General features: G+C 39.4%; 1 protein-coding gene across 1 annotated transcript in view; it reads left to right on the forward strand.

Annotated features, from left to right (window-relative positions):
- Nucleotides 1–1,238: 1,238 nt before the first annotated feature.
- The window catches only part of tfpi2 (tissue factor pathway inhibitor 2), a 39,718-nt gene continuing 15,324 nt past the window's right edge, over nt 1,239–25,632 (forward strand). The window contains exons 1-4 of the mRNA XM_072575485.1: nt 1,239–1,646; nt 12,947–13,126; nt 22,887–23,066; nt 23,162–23,335. Of these exons, the coding sequence (XP_072431586.1) occupies nt 1,571–1,646; nt 12,947–13,126; nt 22,887–23,066; nt 23,162–23,335 (610 nt within the window). The 5' untranslated portion in view covers nt 1,239–1,570. The remainder of the gene's footprint in view (nt 1,647–12,946; nt 13,127–22,886; nt 23,067–23,161; nt 23,336–25,632) is intronic.

Raw genomic sequence — 25,632 nt, forward strand, 5'->3', positions numbered from 1 at the left:
GGGCAATTCGTGAGGGTGGTCCCGAATTGGAGGGTTGGATCTGGGATGAGGTGAGAGAGGGGAGATAAGGAAACTGGTAAAGTTGATGTTGATGCCATGCGGTTGGAGGATCCCAAGGCGGAATATGAGGTGCTCTTCCTCCAGTCGTCAGGTGGCTTGGATTTAGCAGTGGAGGAGGCCCAGAGTCTGCATGTCCTTGGCGGAGTGGGAGGGGGAGTTGAAGTGGTCAGACACAGGGCAGTGAGGTTGTTTGGTACATGTGTCCTAGACATGTTCCCTGAAAAATTTCACGAGTTAGTGTCCTGCCACATCGAGAGCAGGGGACACAGTAGATGAGGTAGCTGGGTGTGAAGGAAAATCTCTGCCAGATGTAAAAAGATTCTTTGGGGTCTTGGACAGAGGTGAAGGAGGAGGTGTAGGTACAGGTTTTACACCTGCAGCTGCAGTCCTCACTTTCTCCTGACTATCAGACATTGAGTCTAACCAGTAGCTGATCCAAAATCACTCGTTTAGCCTGAGTTTGATTTCTATTCTTGGGTTTAAATGTGTCAAATGTTGGCCTCGATCCTTGAGGCAGCGTATCGCCTCTGCCCACTGCGTTCTAATGGAACTGTTGAGTTTCAACTGAGACTTCCAACCTTAGTTGAAGCAGAAGTGAACCAGGGTAAATAAGTTTTTAAAAATCTCAGTTTTTTTGTGAATTGGTGGGGTTTGAGTGTTCTATGTTGGTACTAAGAAGACTGTAGTTCTGAACTTTTTAACTTATTTACTTTTCTAATTCTGTAACTAAAATTTTGTACCTAGATACTTTGTACCCTAGTGGTGCTGTATATGGTAACAATGTACACTTTTCGCTATACTCTTGTACCCTGAACTTGGGTTCATAGAGTCATAGGGTACAGAAACAGACCCTTTGGTCCGACCAGTCCATACTGAACATAATCCGAAACTAAACTAGTCCCATCTGCCTGCTCCTGGTCCATATCCCTCCAGATCTTTCCGAGTCAAATACTTATACAAATGTGTTTTAAACGTTATAATTGTATAAACGTTATAATTATATAACCCACTCTACCATTTCCTCAGGAAGTTGATTCGATGCTGGAACCAACTTCAGTGGAAAAAAAATGCCTCTCGTGTTTATTTAAAATCTTTCTCCTCTCACCTTAAAAATATGCCTCCTGAAATTCCCCATCCTAGGGAAAAGACAAGTTGCGACAATAAAACCCAAATTTATTTGAGTATGTGATGAATGTTGAGTGAACGAATGAGAGCGGGTAAGTGGGTGAACGCACGAACGACTAACGGTGGGGAGTGAGTGAGTGAGTAGACTAGTCCGGGGGGAAAATGATGACATGGATGCAATAATCGTTTTTGGTGTTCCACTGAAACATCTCGGAGCCAAGACGGAGTGCAGTGGCCGGAACACCCGCTGTATAAATGTACCAGACTGGAGTTTCCTGAAATCGGCGAGTGGAGAATCCACTGCTCCAGGCGCAGACTAAAGTCACGAGTCACAGAGAGGATCCTACAGTGAAATCAACAGTAATTCATTCGCTCTGTCCAAATCATGGAGTTGCAGCTTTTCACCATGATCTGCAGCATCTTGCTGCTGCTGGCTTCACGATTCAACATGGCACAGAAAGGTAAAAGCTTCCAAAATGTCTAGAATGTAGAATGTAGTTTTTAAAAAATTTCTTCATATTTTCCCCCCAAAATCCATGAGATCTTCTGATACGTTACAGGAAAAGCACTCGGGATATTCCTTTTGTAGAACGATTTAGGATTCAAAACAAACTTCGGGATTGGGTCTGATTGAGTAGTTAATAGCAGAAACCTGCTTTTTGAGAACTGGAATTTACTGTCCGTTTTGCTCGTGAACCAGCAGAATTAGCAGGAGTCAGTTATGCGGAGTGATACCTACTCCGAACTGTTTGAGACTCGACATTCGCTTCACCCAGAGTCAGAGTTTCCACATCTGCATAATTATATAATTTTCACTCAGAAATTTAGGGTATTTGGAGAATGTCAAACGAATAACAAAGTAAATTATTAATACCTTTCATTTAAACTGACAGCGAAGTTAAAAACTATGTTTCAAGTCGACTTATCAGTGGAGATTTTCCGAGGCACAGTTAGATCAATGTTTTGGAATGAGTACACACTTAGCGTTTTTTTCCAACAGCTGAAGTATGTTTTTCATTTGTTATTTTTCACTCCTGGAATAAATTCTGTTCTGTCACTCTTTCCCGTTTTTCACCCTGCGAAATATTTTGTTCCAGAATGGGTGATAAACTCCTGCAAGAGCAAGACTTTGACCAGATTTAAGTGCAGCTTTTAAAAACTTGTGAATAATTAAGTTATTATTAAAAATCACACAACACCAGGTTATAGTCCAACAGGTTTAATTGGAAGCACACTAGCTTTTGGAGTGTCGCTCCTTCATCAGGTGTGGTTGGAGAGCTCAATCCTAACATAGAATTTATAGCAAAAAGTGTGATGTAACTGAAATTATACATTGAAAACTTGATTGTTAAGCCTTTCATCTGTTAGAATACAGTGATAGTTTCACTTCTTTCATGTGTAAATCACAAAACCTTTTTTAAAAAAAGTTGCATTCTGGGGTTAGCTGTTAACGATGGTGATAGTTAGACAATATGTTGAAGGTGTTGGCCCCCTGTGTTTATGTAAAACTCCGTTATCTCACTTTTTAGATTAGAATCAATCTAAACATTATGGCATAGACAGAGAACACAGGGGGCCAACACCTTCAACATACTGTCTAGCTACTACCATTCCCGATGAAGGGCTTTTGCCCGAAACTTCGATTTCGCTGCTCGTTGGATGCTGCCTGAACTGCTGTGCTCTTCCAGCACCACTAATCCAGTAGTAGCTACCACCATTGTTAACAGCTAACCCGAGAATGCAACTTTTAAAAAAGTTTTGTGATTTACACATGAAAGAAGTGAAACTATCACTGTATTCTAACAGATGAAAGGGTTAACAGGCAATCAATTTTTCAATGTATAATTTCAGTTACATCACACTGTAAATCTTTGCTATAAATTGTGTGTTAGGATTGAGCCCTCCACTACCACCTGATGAAGGAGCAATGCTCCGAAAGCTAGTGTGCTTCCAATTAAACCTGTTGGACTTTAACCTGGTGTTGTGTGAATTTTAACTTTGTACACCCCAGTCCAACACCGGCATCTCCAAATCATAAGTTATTATTGTTAGCGTTAACACCAAGGACCGAGTTGGCTTTCTGCTGTGTTGAAACTTTGTTTAAAACATGACATCCTGAAGGATTTATAATTATCTTGCCTCTCAGTCAGAAATCCCAGATGACTTATTTGAATATTAAGTACCTCCTTGTCTTCAGAAGCTGCAACTTTTTCATAACAAATTCTAACTCAAACTGTCACATGTTGGACTTGAATGTGACTCAGGGTCGAAATCTGTCAACTGCACACTATGTACTGGACTGGGTCAGTTTGAAATTGTGTATAGGACCCGACTAGAGAACTGATTAAGACAGCCACATTTAAAGTAATTTTTATGCTAAAGTTTAACCATATTTTCTACTCCTGTTCCCAGTGATCTGATTAACATCACTTCTGTGATGTTTGACTCTACAGTTAGAATTGAAAATTATTAATGCATTTTAAGAGATTTTTCCCTGTGTATATTTTTTTTGCCTCAATCAAAGTAATGTGGTAGATAATTACAGAGCTCCCATCCCCAATCTGAAGGAATGGGCGGAATACTTCTGTTATACTTCCTAGCCTCAGATATATTTTAGTTTTATTGCCCAGAGTAATCTGCTAGTGTTAGAAAAAAACTACTGGCTTTGCTGTTCCTTGTGTGAAACTGAGACAGCAATTTCAGTGGGAAACAGATTAGCAGTTACACTCAAATCCAAAAACACTTGTTGAGTTGCAAATCTTCAAACTAGTTTTGTGAAGATTCCATCTTGCTGTGTGTCTCTCCACTGAACTGCAGTGAATGATCTGATGTTGCTCTACTCAAACAATAGGTATCAACTAAACTCACTCCAGAAAGCTGTCATTTTAAAGTAGCACTATACTTTCATCAGTAAGTGATTTAAGAGAAAACATCATTTGTTTTCGTGTTCACTTTCTGTACCCAGTTTAGCACTGGATTCACCCACTCAAAATTATACATTATTCTCTGTCCTTAAGATGTTAATTTCACAATCCATCAATCTAATTTCATAAGGTTTGTCAGTTCACTCAGATTTCAAATGGAGCAGATCGTTTGGTCTCAGAATGGTCTTTGGTTTTGGAAACAAAGTTTTTAACACAGTAAGACTTGGTTTAAAACAGAATTAATGACTGCCTGTTTGGATTCTGTAATTTCTTTGTGATGAATTTAGAGAAAAAACATGATTCATCATATTTAATTTATGTCATATGGTAGGTTACAAAAACTTATTGCTGCCTTAACATTTTCCTTGCAATAATATTTTTCAACAGAAACACTGCATGCTTTAAGATGTGAGTCAGGATGTGTGCTGTTATCAAAGATTGCATGAGAGTCCAGCACTAAATTATAGTTTACAGAATGTTACTGACTCCCACCTGACTTCATTTACTTGTAGATATCAATAGAGTTGAGATGGTTACAGTTGATTTAAAATTAAAGTATACTGACTTTTTTTTGCATTAAAGAAAACCAGGCAGAACAAGCCTAATACAACAGGAATGCAAATTCTGAGGTGAATGAGGAATTTTTTTATAAGTTAGTTTACTACAATTTATCTTTATCAAAATACTGTACAAGAAATGAAGAATTGCATAAGACAAATACACGATGCCCTGTTACTATAAAGTGGACTTGTAGCTTACATGGCCTCAAGCCATACCAAATATTTTCCAACCAATTAAGAACTAGTTAACTTGATCACAATCACTAATGAGATTGTGACTGTTATTCTGTTTATGGTGAAGCATTTTGCAGGATATGTATTCACCTGGAGACTGATCCCTACCATTGCCTTTCTTCAAATGGGTTCTTTAACTGTTCGTTGAAAGGGAAGACACAGTACATTGGTGAACTTGTTTGACACCTCTGTTCCATGTGACCAAATTTCATGAGGCTATAGTATTCCCTGCAGTGCCTAATCAGACCAAATAAAAATCAATTTCTCATTCATCAAAATGTTGCATGACCACAATCATTTGTAAATATAAAAATTACCTTCCAAATCATCTTTGTCTGTAAAGTTGTGCACTCTTAATGTCTTCCTTAAGTTCCAAAATTGTACCCAGCACAACAGAAGTGTACTTATGTGTTGTAGGATGATATCAAAATTTCCCTACTTTTACTCTTCATTCCCCTTGAAATCTGGAATTCCTTTCTTGGAGATAAGTCTATTGGTTAGCTAGCAATTGAGAGACCATAGAAAGTGTTTATTTCTCTATTAAAATTATTTTCTAAAGAGACTTTTCTGAAATATGACTTTGGCTTTGACAAAAAAAACTTTCCGAAGGCTGACTTACAAGTGGTGTTCCGAAAGCTTCAGTATTGGGACCACAGCTTTCCACTCTAAACACTACCGATCTGGATGAAGGAACTGAGGACATTCTGGCTAAATTTACAGATGATGCAAAGATAGATAAAGGGATAGCTAGCATTGAGGTGGCAGGGATGCTGCAGAAGGACTTGGAGAGGTTAGGATGGTGGGCAAAGAAGTGACAGGTGGAGTACAATGTGGGAAAGTGAGAGATTGTGCACTTTGGTAGGAAGAATAGAGAGTTGGACCAATTTCTAAATGGAGAGAAAATTCAGAAGTCTGAAGTGCAAAGGGACTGGAGAGTTCTAGTCCAGGTTTCTCTCAAGATAAACTTGCAGGTTGAGTCAGTAGTTAGGAAGGCAAATGCAATGATGGTATTTATTGAGAGGACTTGAATATCAAAGCAGGAATGTACTTCTGAGTCTCTATAAGGCTTTGGTCAGACCACATTTGGAGTATGGTTTTGGGTCCCATATCTTAGGAAGGATGTACTGGCCCTGGAGTGTGCTCAGTGGAGGTTCATGAGAATGGTCACAGGAATGAAAAGCTTAACATATGAGAAATGTTTAAGGGTTTGGGTTTATACTTGATGGAATTTAGATGAATGAGGAGGGATCTAATTGAAACATACAAAATACTGAATGGCTTGGATAGAGTAAATGTTGGGAAAATGTTTGCATTGGTAGGAGAGACTAGGACCTGAGGGCATAGCCTCAGAGTAAAGGCAAACTGTCTGATCATTCAAATTCAGATATTCATAACAGCAACAAAAACAGAAATTGCTGGAATAGCTCAGCAGGTCTGTAGCATCTGTGGAGAGAAATCCGAGATGATGTTTCAGATCGAGAGTTTTTTTTTCCCCCATAAAGACAGTTGGGTTGATCTGTGGGAGTCATGTGACCAAACCCTCTTGGGAAAGGAAACGTGGTTACCATTGAGACAAAAGGTATTCATCACAGGTAATCAACTGTCTATGGCCCATTCCAGGGATTAAGTAGAAAGTCATTAATATATCTTTGTGTGATAGGTCTAACGTAGTAGCTTTTACTCTTAGAAAAGATTGTCTCTGTATCATATGATAACTCAACAGTGAGCACTCAAGAGACATCAGAAGAGCTGATACTGACTTCAGGTTTACAGAAGATAATTGCCAGTCACATGAGTATGCAGCCATTGCTGGGCTACTTACCATTTTCAAAAAAAGTCAATAATAAAAAATATGCATGACAATAAGATCATCCACTCATTTATTCATTCAAATTTCCAAGTTCAGTTTATCCAGATCTGCCCTTGTAACCATAACTGCCTTTAAGTTAATTATATTAGTGAAATGAAGGATGAGAATAGTTTTATTATTTGGCAACTTGTGCTCTCAAATGGAGGTAAATGGGATTTTCATTTTCAGTTCTGTGAATTGAATCGTCATTTATTGTCATTTATATTTTTCATTTTAAAAAGTTTACAATGAAAAGTGTTTAAATCATCATATCACAACACTTAAATTTATCACATAAGAAAAAAAATTAAAATTCAGTCAAAGTTCATCTTAGTTCAATTCCTGGCTCTTAAGTTCAGGAAAAGACAGTACCACTGCAAGGCTGCCATGCCAGGCCACTGGAATACTGGGTGGAAGCCACTGTCAAAGCAGGCCATCCATGTTGGGCCGCTGGAATCCTGGGCTGCAAGACACCACAGCAGCTGCCACAAGAACCAATGTCATCACCGATCCAGGGAATGAAGTTGTCGCAAAAGCTACCCAATTGATTCCCAGGTCACCAGATACTGGTCAAAACCACCTCTTTGCCGATGCCACTGCCGGTCTCTGCTGATGTGGCAGTCAAGACCAACAGCCTGTGCTCACTCCTCTGCCAAGCAACTTTTCTAAGATTCAGACACTTTTTTTTTCTACAATTTTAATATTTGTTTTGTAACTCTGGGTCAAAGTATTTCTAAGAAATCATGAAACTTAATCCAGGTGACTCTAAGTTACTTGTTGACATGACTGTTGAAGTGTTTACTAAATGATAAACAGAAAGAAGATCCATACTAACCGATTTACAGTTTTAGCAGCCTCCAAGTAGTCAATTCTGTGTCTTATGATCCTGCTCCACAGCTACCTGATGAAGGAGCAGTGCTGCAAAAGCTAGTGCTTCCAAATCAACCTGTTGGACTATAACCTGGTGTTATGTGATTTTTAACTTTGTCCACCCCAGTCCTACAACGGCACCTACAAATCAAAAAATAGTAAATTAGCATGTCTGACAATTGCATTTGGTGGCTGTGCAAAGAATCATCAGTTGACTAAGAAATTAGTCAGGATGGGAGTGATGCTTCACTAGTGTTAACATCTGTAAAGGATGTTGTGAACAATGATTGAATTTTTCTTTTGCTGTTTACGATAGAGCTTTTCTTTTCGTGTAATAAATGGATATTCTTTTAAGTATGTTGACAGCTTCATGTGAACATGTTCAGTGATTAATCACCATAGCAACAAAAATTAAAACTTATGGTCTCTAAAACCAGGTTTCACTCTTGGATCTGAATTGTTCAAGATTGTTAGCACCACAGCCTCACAGTGCCAGGGACCTGGGTTTGATTCCCACCTCGGGTGACTGTCTGTGTGGTGTTTGCACATTCTCCCCGTGTCTGTGTGGGTTTCCTCCGGGTGCTCCAGTTTCCTCCCACAATCCAAAGATGTGCAGGTCAGGTGAATTGGCCATGCTAAATTGCCCATTGTTTTAGGTGCTTTAGTAAATGTAAGGGAATGGGTCTGGGTGGGTTACTCTTTAGAGGGTCAGTATGGACTTGTTGGGCCAAAGGGCTAGTTTCCATACTGTGGGGAATCTAATCTAATCTAAACTAGGATTTTAATATTAGTCTTGGACTCACTAGTCTCTCTTTCAAACTAAATGCATTATTCAATCATTTTATGGCCGTTACTACCTCAAGTGGTTCCTTTACTATGAATTAATTCATTAATCCTGTCTTATTATACATTTCTAGGTTGAGAATAGCCTATTGTCTGATTCAAAAGTGTGCTGTTCTAAGAAACAATCCTGAAAATACTCTGATCTCAATTTTTCCTGGCTACCTCAACCAATCTGATTCATATAATCTATACGTAGACTAAAATCACCCTTGATTTTCAGAACCTCCTGTTATTTATTCCTGAATGCCTTGTCCTATAATGAAACATCAGGCCTACAAAATACAACAACATGAGACTTCTTACCTTTTATGATTTCTCACTTCCACCAAAATTCTGCATTGTGAGCTTTAGAAGTAAGGTCATCTCATGGTTATGCCAATGACATCCGAAATTAACAAGGCCACTTCACCTTTTTTGTGTCCTATTTTCCTGTCTTTGGGAATGTCATGCACTCTTGAACGTTCAGGTCTCAGCCTTGGTCACCTTGCAGCCAGATCCCTAATGGCTATTGCATTGTATAACCATTTTTGTTTGAGCTGACAACTTAACTTATGTCTGATCCATACCTTCTGATATTAAATATTTAGCAATGTCTCTTTGTAGTTGGGCATTTAAAAATTTTGCTCTTGCTGAAAGACTTATTACAGAACTCAACCTGCATGTGGCTGATTTTGACTTGCCTTATTCTTTAAGCCATCTTCCCCTCCTGGAACAAAGATCTCGTGCATTTGCATGTGGGTTTTCTTTATTTGAATGTGTTCTTGATGAAGGACTGGCTGTAGGATAGAGACTCAGTTTAATGTTTCATCCAAAGAAAATTCCTCCATCTCTGCAGTACTGTATCAGTGATGCTTTACCTTTTAACTTCGTTCCTTTTGCTATGTTGTAATGAAGTTTTAATGTACCTAAGTACCTTTGTACCGAAGATTGTGATGAATGTGGCAATGTTAGACACTTTTTGCTGTACTTCTGTACATGAGTACGCATGACAATAAAATCTAAATCTAAGTGTCTGTCAATATTTAGTTGTTCAGGACTCTGGGGCAGAACTTTAGTCCACAACCTGTGACTGAGCCACAGCTGATATTGTTCCACAGTAGCTGTAAGGCCTTTATTCATCCCTGCATCTCAAATCATCAAATGTTCCCAGTGCTCAGCTACTTTTCTATTGCTACTCAGACTTACAACATTCAAAAGCTAATGTTCAAAGCTTAATAGGTGACAAAGCAGATTCTCCCCCTCCCTCAAGTTCATTTTTACCATAATTATTACTTTTTTTTTGCTGCAGTCACTGTACTCGAAATGTTAACTCTGCTTTCTTCCCACAGATGCTCCCAAACCTGCAGAGTTTCATCAGCAATTTCTGTTTCCTGTTTGCAAGTAGACTTGTGTTTGCGTTGGTTAATTGGCAGATGGAATTTATAGGTTTTGGGAGGAGTTGAGGCCATGATGGCATTTCAACAAGGGATAATGATTCGAATGCAATTCATTGTGGAATAGGGAGCTGGTGGAGATCAACAAAAACAGGGCTAATAGGCGAGCAGAAATCAGTGATCATGTTCTCCATCACAAGAGTTTTGAGTCAATCAGTCAATGGATTAGGGTGTGGAGTGTGGTGAGTAATACATTGGAGCAATGGGCTGACAGACCAGAAATGCATAGATAAATTTGTATAAGGACTTCCCCATAATTAGAGATCTTCGAGATTCTACTTTGGGCTTCTGAGTAGAGGTTTCAAATGTGACCATTAAATCTCCCTCCGGTTTATAGTCAGGCCTGCTGGATTCATTTATGTTTAGAAAAATGTTGTTATCTTCCAGAAATGTTTTGACCATATTCCGACATTACATATTGTACTGAGAGTCTCGGTGCTTAATTATTCTCTCAAAGGCTTAACACTTAACTAATTACAGCTAAGGTGCAAAAGCCCACTGAAGTCTGGCAAGGCCACTGGAAAATATTTGTTTGGAAACATCACTGATTTCCGAAGAGTTGACATGGGTTGACCCTAGACAGTCGAGACAGTAATCTAGGTTTGTTCAATATATCATTTCAGTTGCATGGCACTGTAATCTTTTGCTATAAATTCTGTGTCTTATGGTCCTGCTCCACAACCACCTGATGAAGGAGCAGCACTCCAAAAGCTAGTGCTTCGAAATACATCTGTTGGGCTATAAGCTGGTGTTGTAATGTTTAACTTTGTCCACCCCAGTCCAACACCAGCTCCTCCACATCCTGGTTTAATAACAGCTTTATTTTTCAACAACCGTAGAACAGGAAAAGGTGACAAATTTCTTAAAGCATCTTCAATTTTTCAACTCACTATCATGTTTTGTGATTATTGTACTTTTATACTTTATAAGACAGATTTATTTGGACACTTCATTTCACACTTCAGTGTCAATAACTACTTAGAAAACCTGTCCCGAAAGGATTAATAGTACTGAATTTGTAAGCAGGTTTAATTATCTATTTTACAATTTGTAATTGTTTATTTTAGCCAATGATATCTCCAGCTAGTTTCTGAACACACTAACCATATTTTATTGAGATTTACATGGAAATCAGAACTTCCTTCTCAATTGAACATTGGAAAAACCAAAGTTTTTTTAATTCCGCTTTGATAACTGTGGTCACAGGTTCCAACATTCACCCAGCTACTTGATCAAACCGATTACAATTCACCCTGTCTCACATATCAGTGTGACTGAATGTTCAGTTATCAGGAGAATAAATTGTCTTTGCTTGTGACCCAAAATCTCCACACATGCATTGTCTCTCAGAAGTAGTGGTGATTCCAAGATGAACCCAGGCTGAGAATTTTCCTTCCCAACTCAGGGCACTGAGATTGTTATAGAAACACAGAAAATTCAAGTGGGAGTAGCTCTATTGGCCTTTCAAGACTGCTCCATCTTTCAATATGCCTAAAACAGTTCATCGTACTCCGTACCCAATTGCTGTTTTCTCTTCATCCCTTTTTGATCCTTTTTAACCCTAAGATATATTTCTAGCTCCTTTTTGAAAACATTCAATGTTTTGACCTTAAATGCTTTCTCGGCACACAACTCTTTTAAGTAAAGAATTTTTTTTCCCCCTCAATGCTCTACCCCATATTTTTAAACAGTGACTCCAGCTCTGGACTCCCCAGTCATCGGGCACGGCCTTCTTGGATTTACCCTGTTTATTCCTGTTTAGAATTTTAGAGGTTTCAATGAGATCTCCCTCTCTTTTATATTGTCAAACTGCAGTGAATATAATCTTAACCGATCTAGTTCATATGTCAGTTCAGCAATCTGAGGAGTCAGTCTGGTAAATCTTTGTTACACACCCTCCACAGCCAGATCATCTTTCCTTGGATAAGGAGATCAAACGACACAAAATACTCCAGGTGTGGTCTCACTAAGGCTCTGTAAAATTGCAGCAAGACATCCTACTCTTGTATTCAAGCTGCCTCACTATGAAGGCCAATATACCAGTTGTTGTCTTTATTTCCTGCTGCACCTGCATGTTTACTTTCAGCAGCTGTTGTGCAAGGACAGCTGCATCTCATTGTACCTCTCCTTCTCCCAATATATCACCATTCAAATACTAATCTGTTTGCCTTTTTGCTAACAAATTACCACACTCACATATATCCACCTCTACTGCATCTGCCATACATTTGTGCACTCACTCAACTTGTCCAACCTACACTGAAGCCTCTCTTCATCGTCCTCCATGTTCAATCTTTCCACCCAGCTTTGTATTGTCTCCAAGCATGGAGATGTTACATTTAATTTCCTTGTCTAAGTGAATAGCTGAAGTTCAAGCACTGATTACTGCAATTCCCACTCACCACTGGCTGCCAATCAGAAAATGACCCGTTTATAACTAATCTTTGTTTTCTGGTTGCCAACTAGGTTTCAATCCATTTCAGCACACTGCCCCCAATCCAAGATGCTTTAGTTTTCCTTGCTAATTTCATTATTAAGAACTTTTTGAAAGTGCAAATAAACCACATTCACTCACTCTCTCCCTTACCAACTCGACTAGTTAGATTCTTGCAAAACTCCAGCAGATTTGTTGAGTGTGCTTTCCCTTTTATGAATCTAGGCTGACTCTCTCTGATCCTCTCACTGTTTTTCAAGTGTTATACTATTAAATCTTTTATAATGGACTCCAGCATTTTCCCCATTGTTGTCAGCGTTCCAGCGTTGTCAGGCTAACCGGTCTGTAATTCCTAATTTTGTTCTACCTCCTTTTTTCAGTGAATGGTATTACATTAGCTACCCTTCAATCCAGCAGAATTGTTCCGAATTGATAGAACACTCAATGATGTTGCAGTATTAAAGTGAACCACTTCCTTTCTGAATTTGAAATTCTGACAACTCTGTAATGGTTGGGATTTCCATTGTTTTATGTTTCTAGGTACCAGGACATTTATTGACTCAGCTAATGTGCAATCATAAAGATGTCACATGTGACAATTTTCATTTTTCTAGACAACCGCGATGTCTGCTTACTGTTACCAGACCCAGGACCCTGTAAGGCCTTGTTCCATCACTTTTATTATGACAGATATACTCAGAATTGTGAGGAATTCGAATATGGTGGCTGCAAGGGTAATGCAAATAACTTTGCAACATTGGAAGAATGCAAGATGCACTGCCGCAGAATTAAAAGTAAGCTCCTCTTTTTCTTTCTTCTCTGTTTTGTGATGAGCATTTTGCCAAAATGAGTTGTTTATTTGGGAAAAGGAGAGAGTGACAAGAAATGTGAGGGTTCTTTCTTATTGAAACAGTTTATTTAAAAAAATGTTTTGAGTAGTTGATAACTGAACTGTACAATTGAATCTCACAAGCTACCTATTAGGAGAAGAAGACAAAAGAAAAACGCTACATTTATTTGCGTGGTGAATGAAATTCAGTTATTATTTAAATGTTTTATTTTACAAGAAAGTGAGTTGGATTTCTCATTGGCAGTTAAACTGTGAGGGAGAATGAGGTTTATGGTGCCAAGTCTGCCATGGCCCAGTACACATTTTCACGAATAATCTTCTTCTGCCTTTTGCCACTTCCATCATGCAGCCAAGTTGTTGGGTATGTTTCTTGGGGAATTGTATGGTGAATGAAGCAGAAATGTGGGTGGCACGATGGCACAGTGGTTAGCACTGCTGCCTCACAGTGCCAGAGACCCGCGTTCAATTCCCGCCTCAGACGACTGACTGTGTGGAGTTTGCACGTTCTCCCTGTGTCTGTGTGGGTTTCCTCCGGGTGCTCTGGTTTCCTCCCACAGTCGAAAGATGTGCAGGTCAGGTGAATTGGCCATGTTAAATTGCCCGTAGTGTTAGGTAAGGGGTAAATGTAGGGGTATAGGTGGGTTGCGCTTCGGCGGGTCAGTGTGGACTTGTTGGGCCGAAGGGCCTGTTTCCACACTGTAATGTAAACTGTAAATACTCTCCACTGCTGAGACCTTGTGGGGGTACATATTTCAACCACAACATCGAATTCTCGGCCGAACAGCACTTTAGATACTACAAGCCAGCAACTGGCCCTCGCACTGTGGTGCTCAACTATCTGGGAGGATAGGCAAGCTTGACCCATACTTCCAGGACATGGATCTGGAGTTGTTGGTAGTCAGGGTGGGAAGGTTGAGAGCAGTACTTTTATCCTGCTGACAGTCTAAGGAGGGCACACCACCAAACCCAGCCAGTCTGGACAGAAAATTGCAACATGGGTCAGTTTTGTCTCCAAAGTCAAATGTTCAGACATATAGAAAGGTTAATGTTCTGCAAAAGCCATTTTCTTCTCTGCTGACTCACCTTCACTAGGCCAACACTCACACTAACTCTGCTGCTGCACATGCATCTTATCAATGCTCATGGAGTACAACTCTCACTATTGAATGCATCATATCCACTCAACAGCTTTCACCTATCTCATCCAGTAATGACCACATCTCACGAGCGAACTCAAAATAATCCTTCCAAATTACCAACCCTTCTGTGCTTCCTACCCTCGCATTGTGGTTATTTCACCCCCTCTCCTCATGAATCACCACCAATTGCTCTTGCATCCATTTCCATCATACTCAAAACCTCTCTTTTTCCGCATTGCAATAAACACCCATAACTGACCAAATCGCCCAGGCCTGGTAGAGTCCAGCTCCTAGTGCCAGAGGAACACTTGGTGCATGGTGGATAGACCCATGAACCTCTATTCCTGCTCCTCGGATGCTGCCTGACCTGTGCTTTTCCAGCACCACACTAATCTTGACTCTCGCTGGATTAACAGTCCAGTGATAATACCACTAGGCTGTACCACTAAATAAGAAGTAGCAGACATTTTTTGCTGTCTGAACCAGTTAAGTTGCACCCACATGAGCCTTGGACAGTCTCTTCAAGACATTCCAAGAATGGAAGAAATTGCAATCCCCAAGCATTTCTCATCTCTCCTAATCAATCAATTCCTTCACTTCAGATAGGATCATTGAACCATCACTTTGAGTGCTACACATTGTGTTTTGCTTCAGAGTTGTCTATATTAATGTGCAGGGAATATATAAAGGCCTGGATTGCACATCATTTCATACTTGTGTCCACCTCCTGAAGTAGAGTGCAGAATTTGTGATGACTCTGCAGGGAATTCTATCTTTCAACTTTTTAAGGGATGGTACTGCCATTGAAGGTTGGGAGATGTGAACTGCCCATGGTGTGTGTCCACTTTCTTCTGTATAGTGGTCTTCCAAGCAAAGGTGCACAAAGTGCTCCATCTCATAGGTTAAATATTATCCCTAAGGATGATGTGGAGGAGCTGGTGTAGGACTGGGGTGGAGAAAGATAAAACTCACCCAACACCAAGTAGTAATCTAACAGGTTTATTTGGAAGTACAAGCTTTCGGAGCGCTGCTCCTTTGTCAGTTAGCAGCTGTGATCCTGCCCCACTAGCTGCCTGACGAAGGAGCAGCGCTCCGAAAGCTAGCACTTCCAAATAAACCTGTTGGACTATCACCTGGCGTTGGGTGATTTTTAACTTTATTCCGAAGGATGTTGAAGCATTTCAGGGCAATCTAAGTGTTTATGTGAACTCAAAAATATCGAACATTTACCAATGATGGGATGGATAGGAGATTCCTCAGGATTCCTGCCAACTTGATTATTATGATCATAAGGGACCTCACAGCACAGCAGTCAGATGTCACATCCTTTATAGATGCCTTAAGGAGCCTACCTATGTGCCTTGCAATGTCACTGACTACTGTGTTGTCCTTTACGGTCATATTAGACAGTTCATATGTAGACACTTCAAAGTGGGCTTGCATGAAGATGTCGCATTTACAAACACTTGGATAATGGGCAAGTTGTCTGTGAATTTTCCTTTTTGAGCCTCCCATACTGAAGATAAAATCATTAGCGTATACCAGAAACAGCAAAGGATCCAACATTAAGCACCAGTCTGCGATGTGAGACCTTGTCAATTGTCGTAATGAGTTGAGAATGTGGTGCTGGAAAAGCACACCTTACACACAGCCACAATTGTTGTAATAAAATTGTTATAGAAAACGTCCACTACACTACCCTTGTCAATCCTCCCTGTTACTTCCTCAAAATTCAGTTAGTAAGACTTGTCCTTTCTTTACTACTACTGGAATGACTATTCCTGGTTAATCCATGCCTTTGTGAGTAGCAATTAATCTTATTTCTCAATATTGATTCTAATAATTTCCCACCTGAGGACAGACTGACCAACCTTTAATTATTTGGCTGGTCCATCTGAATGATGACACAATTTTCACATCTCTCATTTTCTGTTACCTCACTTGTACCTAGTGAGGATTAGAAAATGATCCTCATTAATAGTGTAGATAAATATTCATCAGACCCTGGAGATTTTTGTCCACTTTAAAGGATGTCAGTCTACTCTCTTGTGTTATACGTAATGTATCGAATATTTGACACATGTTCTCTTTAACTAGAATGTCAACATCGTCCCTTTTCCTTTATGAAGACAGACACAAAATGTTCATTAAGATCCTTACCCACAACTTCTGCATCCATATACAAGTTACCATCTACATCTGAGATCAATGTTACATTTTCGTTAGTCATCTTAGTGCTCTTAATGCATGAACAAAATATCTTTAGATTTTCCATAAATTTGCCAGCCATTTTTTAAAAACTGTTTCCTGACTTCCTTTTTTACCAGTAAGCACAGTGACCATTCCCTCAGCAATTCACTACAATTAAGCCCATCCCCAAACTGGGTTTGCCTGCTTTCTCAGACTACATGGACTGTTGCTGATAAAACTCTTGATTATTTTTGACCAAACCCCAGTGATGGACTATGTTGTTCCATTTCCCTGTCCACAAATATTTTGGCAGCATATCTTTGACTACAAACTGTCGCCATCAATTGATATCTCCACGGTACCCCATACTGGACTACCCTTAGTCCTTGAACTATTTACACATTTTCTGAGAGATTGACCATACCTCAATCCCCTTATACAAGGATGTAGATCCAGGGACTGACATAGGATCTAGCACCTGAAAGCCAATGCTCTATACAGGAATAGGATGAGATGTTGTCTGACTATAGTGGTACGTCAGACTGACTATTGTCCCTTCACCTACATTTTGACTCTTCTCTCATGATGGGCTTGAAGTTCATGCAGTGTGTTAGCTGCATAAACTGCTGGCACATGCTGCAGCTGTGATATTGATATAGCATGGTGTTGCCATGGAGTGACATGTCAACTGCCTAATCAATGCTCCTCACTATCACAAGTCGCCTGCCTCTCCCTCTAATAAAAGCAAATACTGTGGATATGGGAAATCTGAAAGAATCACATTGGACTCAATGTTAACTGTTTCGCTCTCCATAGATGCAGCTTGTCTTGCTCAGTTTCTCTAGCACTTCCTGCTTTAATTGCCACAGTCTCTGCATTTAAATAAAAGCTGAAGTGGATGGCTGTGTGTAATTGAGTATGAAGGTTAGTGAGTACTAAGAAATGAATGTCACCATAGAGGATGGCTTACTGGAACTCAGTCTTAAAGCCAGTCTGTGCCACAAAATCAACCAGAAGCAGACATGATCACAACATCCCAGTAAGGGGTAAAGTAATTGAGCACTAAATAAAATGAGCTAAGAGCTATGAGTTTGTGTCAAGTACAAAAGCATCCTGTATAGATGTGCGAGATGCCATATCTTTCCATGTATGCAAGATGGCTAGGCAGAAGCATGAAAGTATATGTCTGTCAGTTACAAATTAGTATCAAAGTTTTAAAGTAGTGACTCAGTTGGTCTGAGAACCGGTATGATAATGTTGTGAGGCTGCTGGTTTGCTGATGCTGACTTACCTGGATGAAGGGTCGAGGAGGATGGTAATCATGGCACATGTCGGGATGGCAAAAGAGTTGCATTATGGCCAGGACAGACATTCGGAGATCTTCAGGTGATAGTAGCTGTTCTGCTTGATCTGTTAGAAATTTGTCCTATCTTGTTTCTCAGTGGAGGAGAGGAGAACTGGCAATCAGGTGTAAATAGGATGAGTTGGTACTTTAATGCAATAGAAGGAGGTGTTTGCCACACAACAAGATTTGAGAGTTTTTCTCAGTACCAGGAATCTTTCTATTTAATTCTCACTCTGTTATCATCCTTCACTGCACCTTGCAGGAAAAGGAACATTCTGTCTGTCATCTTCAAAGTATTTTTGCAGATCATTCTGTGGAGAATTTCATATCTAATGACATTGCTATAAGACTTTGCTTTTTTAAAAAAGGAAACAAATGTTAAGGTTTTTTCTCTGAAAACATTTCCATAAGTAACTCCACATTCTAAAAATTCCTATTCACTCACTGGGATTTATTCTCAGTGGGAACCTTTATTCCAATTTCCTGTATTGTTGCCCAGATAGCATTTTTCATTTAGGTACTTTCAGAATATCAGTTTGTTTTTTTAAAAAAAAAATTCTTTCATTTTGTGTACCACGTTAATTTCTTGTTTTCTGAAGATATTGTTCTACAGCTCTAGGACCTAGTCCCAATAATTAACTCTTGACATGAGCCAGATCTTGTTCTTGTGTCATGTGCCCAAGTAAGTACTTTGGAATTGTAGTCAATGGATAACAAAGAGTTGGGAACTGAGACCCCTATCATCCTTTCTTTCTGATGGTTGTTGCTTGACACTGAAGCAGATTTTAGCACCCCCAGTTCCAATCCATTTGAGTTCAACTGATTTAATACTGAAAAAATAATTATATTAAGTATAGCAGCTGGGATGTCACATTGCAGTTGTACAGGATGTTGGTGAGGCCACTTTTGGAGTACTGTGTCTAGTTCTGGTCACTCTTTTAGAGAAAAGAAATTATTAAATTGGACAGGATGCCGAAAAGATTTACAAGGATGTTACTGAAACTGGAGGCTTTGAATTCTAAGCAGAGGCTGCATAAGCAGAGACACTGTTTTATGCCTTTGGACGCTGAAAGGAACTGAAAAATAAAACCAATGAGTTTTTCTGACAATGACTATAAAGGTCCTGACACAATTTTTCAGATCTAAGAACAATTTAAAGTTCAAGTCTATTTCAGGATACACAGGCTTGAGTTCCTGTCAAACTGCCAACAATCAGGTGAATTCAGAGAAATGTGTCAATGCAAAGGTACTGGATTTGATTTCACCTCAGCTAACTTAACTGATGGGATTACAGATCTGGTCATTGCTTCTTCACATCAAATCCTTCTGAAAAGCACTCCTGGGCAATCCTAAGGAATATACCATTCATGTTCTAATGGAAGAAAAACTTAAACAATTGCAGGAGGCCATGTGCTTGACTTTAGAACAGCTATTGCTGTTAGCAGATTCAGTGGAATGTGCAAGATATCCAAATCTTGCATAAGGTCTGGCTTTTCTTGCACCTGAGACAGTGTCCAGTATTTTGCGATATATGTTTCATAAGTAGACATCGGGCTAAAATGTGTGAGAAATCCAATCTGCCAGAGAAACCCAAAGTACAACACACTTAACCGCATAAGGACAGGTGAAGAAAAGACAGTGAAGGAACAATGCTAAAGAGGTTTCCAAAGTTCAATTTATGGCACTCACATGTGTCACAAAGTCCAAGTGAGAACTGCAGCAATGCCACTTTCAGATCCCAGACAAACAATACCTGTGCAAAACTTAATATCTCCCATGGAAGCTGCCAGAAAAACTGAAGTCTTTACTTCCATCCCAGTTTTCGATCCTAAAAGAAATGGATATTATACAGTAGAAGCCAAATTCAACACTGCTGCCAGAGCAAATTTCATTCCTTTATGTATCGTATGCATGATGTATTTAAGGGACTGGCACAGTGTTGTACAGTCCATTCAAAGTAAGCCCATGGTTTCCAATTGATCCTAAATGCCAAAGCATGGCATTTAGGATCAATCTGTTTTAAATACCAATATGGATCCTTGGGATGAACACCTAAAATCTTTGACATAATTGAAACAAATGGAGCAGCCATTATCAGTATAGCAACACTTACAGACCTCCATATGATTACAATCCATAAGGTAACAAGCCTATCAGTTTTAACAGCAAAGATTTCAGGCTGCAGTACCGATCTCATACATTTTGGTCATAACTGAGCCATTGCAGATTCAGCTTTTATTAGACAATGACCAACAGCAACAGCTCTAAAAGATTATCATTGGGTGTCCTAAATATATATAAGAGATCCCTGAGCAAAATTTTCAAGTCATAATTCTGCAAGCTCCATGTCAAAATATATGAGACTTCATAGAGCACATGAATATAGAACAAACACCAAGAGATTGGCACTTGAACCCAGACATTGCCTGGTATTGACAAGAGCACTGAACAATTGATCTAGTTGTGTGAAACATGTCAGTCCATTAACCTCAACAATCAAGAAAATGCCTCCTTCTACATGAGATTCGTGAGCCAGGGTGCAAGGCTACAACTGATATATAATTAAATCTGGTGACTGACTATTTCGTCAAATTACCTTTTAGGTGATAAGTCAAAAGATTTGTGTAGGACCATTGCAGCGACTGTTGAGATATTGACTGTCATATTCAGTATGTTTGGTGTGATTTAACAAATTGTGTCAAACAATGGTCAGCAGTACACTAATGTACCCTTCCAAGATATGAAGTAAATGGCTGTTCAATGTTTTGCCTGTTTCTCCTCATAATCCTCTGTCACACTGAATGTACTGTTTGTCCCAAGGTTTTTGAATAACTGTGAAGTCTGTGCACAGATTTGGCCTCACCAGCAACTGTCAGGTTGTGAGGACAGACCCACAAAGTTCTTCTCTCTTAGACTTTCACCATCCAAACGCATGTGTACGACACTTTGTTGAAAAGAAGGGAGACAACAGTACAATTTCTCATTGAGCATGCAAACAATAATTATAATGTGAATAAAGATAAAGCAATCAAGTTTGACACTTACAAAAAGAATTCTGGAAGGATTCTACGTTGTTGTGTCTAGTCTAGACCATTTATGTAATAGGCAATGGTCAAGTCCCACAGAAAAGAGATGATATGTCTGAACTGCAATTCATCAACCATTTATCATACCAGGTAACAAGCACTAATCAAATAATTAATGGTATACATCCTTTTGCAATGACAGCACATCACAAACTGAAGCTACACCACTAAGTTGTGATAACTGTATAAGGACTAGATCTGGTCATTTTATAAATGTACCAAGGTGTGTTACGAATGTATAGAGAGACATATATATATTAGTATGTACCTGTACATGTTTTTGGAAAAGGGTTCCCATTCTTTAAAGGGAAAAGTGAGTGCTGTATTATGGCATAGATTCCAAACCAGACAAGCATGTACCTTTAAGACACTTGCATGACACCACAGTATATAACTCTCCAATATAAAGGTACTCACCTTGCCTCTGTTACTGAGTTATGGAGTCGATGTCTGTGTCATCAGTTAGTCAGTTATGTGCATATAATGTACAGTAACATCAGTAAGTACAGAACCTAGACTGTGTATATCTGTGATATTATAGCCTAGTAAACAGTTAGGTCTTATAAATAAACTTCAAGATATCTAAGCCACAGAACCCAAAATTTATGATATGCATTACATGGACCAACATATGTAGTAAAGCATAAATAGCATGATAGACATTCAGGTTTTAGTTAATAATACAACATAAGTGGAAAGTTTAATCAATATATGACTTGGTTTTGCACACAACTGTGCAATTGCCAACAGCACTGCAGAGGAGTTCAAGCCAGTCCTTTAATAAAATTTAAGTGTGAAAAATAACTTACTAAAATGGAAAACAAGAGCTTTGTTAAGCTGTATTGAGGGTCAGTGAGCTGGATCATTCTGTTACAAAGAAGCCAAACATTCATGTAGAAATTGGTCAGTTCAAAAACATCATATAATTTAGAGAAACTTAAGTTTGCACAGAACAGTTGCATGAATTCCTGCATAGTTTTTCATGGGATTTATCCCTGTGTTTTGTGAATTGAAAGCACCTCTGTCAACCTATCATGTATTAGTGTAAATAATCACTTTCAGTAACATGGGTACTCAAGAGGAGTCCAACCGGCACGATGGCACAGTAGTTAGCACTGCTGCCTCACTGGGCCAGAGACCCAGACTCCATTCCCGCCACTGTCTGTGTGGAGTTTGTACATTCTCCCTGTGTCTGTGTCGGTTTCCTCGGGGTGCTCTGGTTTCATCCCACAGTCCAAAAATGTGCAGGTTAGGTGAATTGGCCATGCTAAATTGCCCATAGCGTTAGGTGAAAGGGTAAATGTAGGGGAATGGGTCTGAGTGAGTTACTCTTTGGAGGGTTGTTACGGACTAGTTGGGCCAAAGGTCCTCTTTCCGCACTGTAGGGAGCCTAATCTACTGCACATGTAGACTCACTAAGTGTGCTATGTAACTGAAGCACAACCTCCTGCTTTTGTGTTCAATTCCTTCACATTAAGTGATAACATTCTATGGGTATTGTCCAGTTTAGGTGGGTATTGTCCAGTTAGCCTTGTTTTTTTACTATGCTTCACATTATTTAATTGATAAAACCAGAAACACCTCATATAATAATTCATTAAATCTTCAATCTTCAACCCAACTTGCTGTGTTTATTTCTCTATATAAGCTTTTGGCTATTTGAACAATATATCTCCTGATGTGTTTTGTAACTAATTTTGTGCAGACATTTCATTGTAAATTGTTCCTTTCCCCTTATCCCTAATATCTTTCATATAACTTTTGCTGGATACTTTGAATTTGTTGGAAAAAGACAAGTGGCAATCATAAATGGGTAGCTTTGCTTGAACTATATTCTAAATCTACAGTTGGCAGTAATATCCTCTGTGATTTTTTTTTGTAGCTGGAGGAAACACTGAGAACATATTTGCATCTAACTGCAGGGTTTTTTTTTTATAATTGCAGAGGTTTCTAAAGTCTGCAGGCTGGAAGCAGATTCAGGACCATGCCGTGCTTCCTTTGTGAGATATTTCTATAACTTTACAACAGGACAATGTGAGCAATTTATATTTGGTGGTTGCTTTGGAAATGATAATAATTTCAAAGACATTTCATCTTGCCAGAATGAGTGCAAGCCAATATCAGGTAGCTATTTTATAATATATCTTTCTTCATTTTAAATGACAATAAATTTGTGCTGCAGTAAGCCAGATATTTTCAAAGCTATAATTTCTTTACAGTTTTACCCTCATTCTGTACCAAGCCCAAAGATAAGGGATCTTGTGCAGCTGATATCCTGCGGTTTTACTTCAACGATGAGAAAGGGATCTGTGAGACATTCACTTACTCTGGCTGTGGCGGAAATGACAATAACTTTATCGCTCTGAATGCTTGTCAAAAGATTTGTCAACCACGTAAGTCACCCAGCTCCCGATAATTAAGGGAAGACATGTCAATGTGTATAGAGTGGGGGAGCTCCAGACAGGAGACTTATGATCTGCTGATATTATCTATATCTTTTCACTTATTCCTCCATATTTCATACCTCATTGACCGGTTTGTTTCTGGTTGTACAGTTAGGCTGGTAGCCCATGGCCGTAGCCCATGGCCATAGCCAAGGAGCAGAGTATAAGGAGAGCGGGAGAAAGAGAATGTGTTTGTGTTAAAGAAAAATGTGGAAATGACAGGATCCTGGAGGGAGGTGGCAATACTAGGAGCTTGAAGCAGAGGAACATGTTTGCAGTTAACAAGGAGTGCTGGAAATGCTTACTTTTCTAAGGCTCAGAAAACCCAGTTGAGAAAAATAAAAGGAAAAATCCCATTTTTAAATAAAATGTTCAAAGTAGTTGTTGACTAAGCTGTTTTCCCCCAAGGCGGATTGGTCACCTGCTCCTTTTGCACCTTCTTCAAAACTGGAAATGCACAAAAAAAGTGTTTCAGTGGTTTGAAATGTTTAACTCCTCATGTGATGAGAAACGCACCCATATATGATAAACATAAAGCGTAGAACAGTACAGCACAGGAATGAGCCTGATGTTGTGATGAACATGAGACCAAATTAAACTAAGCCCTTCTGCCTGCCCTTGGTCCATTTATCTTCATTTCTTGCAGATTCGTGTGTTTATCTAAAAGTCCCTTAAACACTCCTATTGTACCTGCTTCCACCACCACCCTGACAGTGCATTCCAGGCTCCTTCCACTCTATGTGTAAAAAAAATCTTGTGCGTCACATCTCCTTTTGAACTTTCCCTCTCTCACCTCAAATGCATGCCCCCCCCCACCCCAGTATTGGAAGTTTCAACTGTGGGGGGGCAGGGGGGAGAAAGATTCTGACTGTCAACCTCATCTAAGCATCTTGTAATTTTATAGACTTATATCAAGTCTCCCCTCAACCTTGCTACTTCAGTGAAAACAACCTGAGCTTTTCTAGGCCCCCCTTATAGTTCATACCCTCTAATCCAGGCAGCATCCTGGTAAACCTGTTCTGCACCTTCTCCAAAGCCTCCACATCCTCTCCATAATGTAGTGCCCAGAATTAATGCTGTAGTGTAAGTGTTTCCTAATCAAAGTCTTATAAAGTTGCAACATGACATCTTACCTTTATAATGACTGATTAATTTTATCTGTAATACACTGCAGTTTATTTTCTAATAAGAAGGCAGCTTCATATTGCATTGTTATTCTTCTAATGCATCCAGAGTTGCCTTCCTATGTTTGAGCTGGAGCCATTGTTTAGGCTGATGCATGGTTGTGGTATCATCTTCAATCACTTGGAGCACCCATAACGCTGAGATCACATCAGCAGTTGCCACTAATTATGGCCATCTTTTTCTGGCAATCTGTCTCTTTTGGTACAATGTATTGGGACGATGTACCTGTTACAATTCAACATGTACAAGCTGGGAGATGTACGTCTGTTTTGTTATATTATTGCGTGTGTGATGGGAGGTAGGACAAGGAACATTGGAATTGAATCATGTTTGGCAGAAACTGTTAAGATCGAAGTGATGCCGAGGATTGTGTGTGAAACAGTTTGAGAGGCTATTGGTTAATCTTTAAGGATACAAATGCAGTACATTAAATATTAATACAGGAACAAAGGGCCAAAAGGCTCTTCCTGTACTGTAATACTTCTGAGATACTGGGGTTTGTTCATACACTTTGACCATTCATTAGAATGCTATTGAAATTTTTGTGACACTGCATCCCGGTCCTTGGAGTGATGCTATTGACTTCCTGCTCTCTGAGGAAAGAGATCTCCTCCTCACTCCCTCTTTCTCTCCTCCTTTCTACCTCCTTTACTAAGGCTTTCAGGATGAGAATGCTGAATGCACTTAGAGAATGCTGTGTACTTTGCTGCACCATTTATTCTGCTCACAAACACTTCCAGCATGACTTCCACTTCAGCCAGAATGCATCTCCCCTTTAAGAGGTGGAAGCTGACTTAAAGTGAAGCTGACTACATTTAGATAGTGTTAGACTCACACAGGCTAGAGTCCCTTGCTGACAACATGTGCAGTCATTCATCAACAAGTATAGCATTTATCTCACTTAAATTAGCAAACAGCTTAACTACTAAACATGTGCAAATTAATCACAACATCACAATCTTTATGATCTGTTTTAGGGTCAATAATGGTTGAATAACTACTCTGCCCCAGTTTAACAGTAGAAAAGGAGGAGAGCTTGCCAGAAGTTAATAGTGGATCAG

Source organism: Chiloscyllium punctatum, chromosome 8 (assembly GCF_047496795.1).
Source record: "Chiloscyllium punctatum isolate Juve2018m chromosome 8, sChiPun1.3, whole genome shotgun sequence".
Lineage (NCBI taxonomy): Eukaryota > Metazoa > Chordata > Chondrichthyes > Orectolobiformes > Hemiscylliidae > Chiloscyllium > Chiloscyllium punctatum.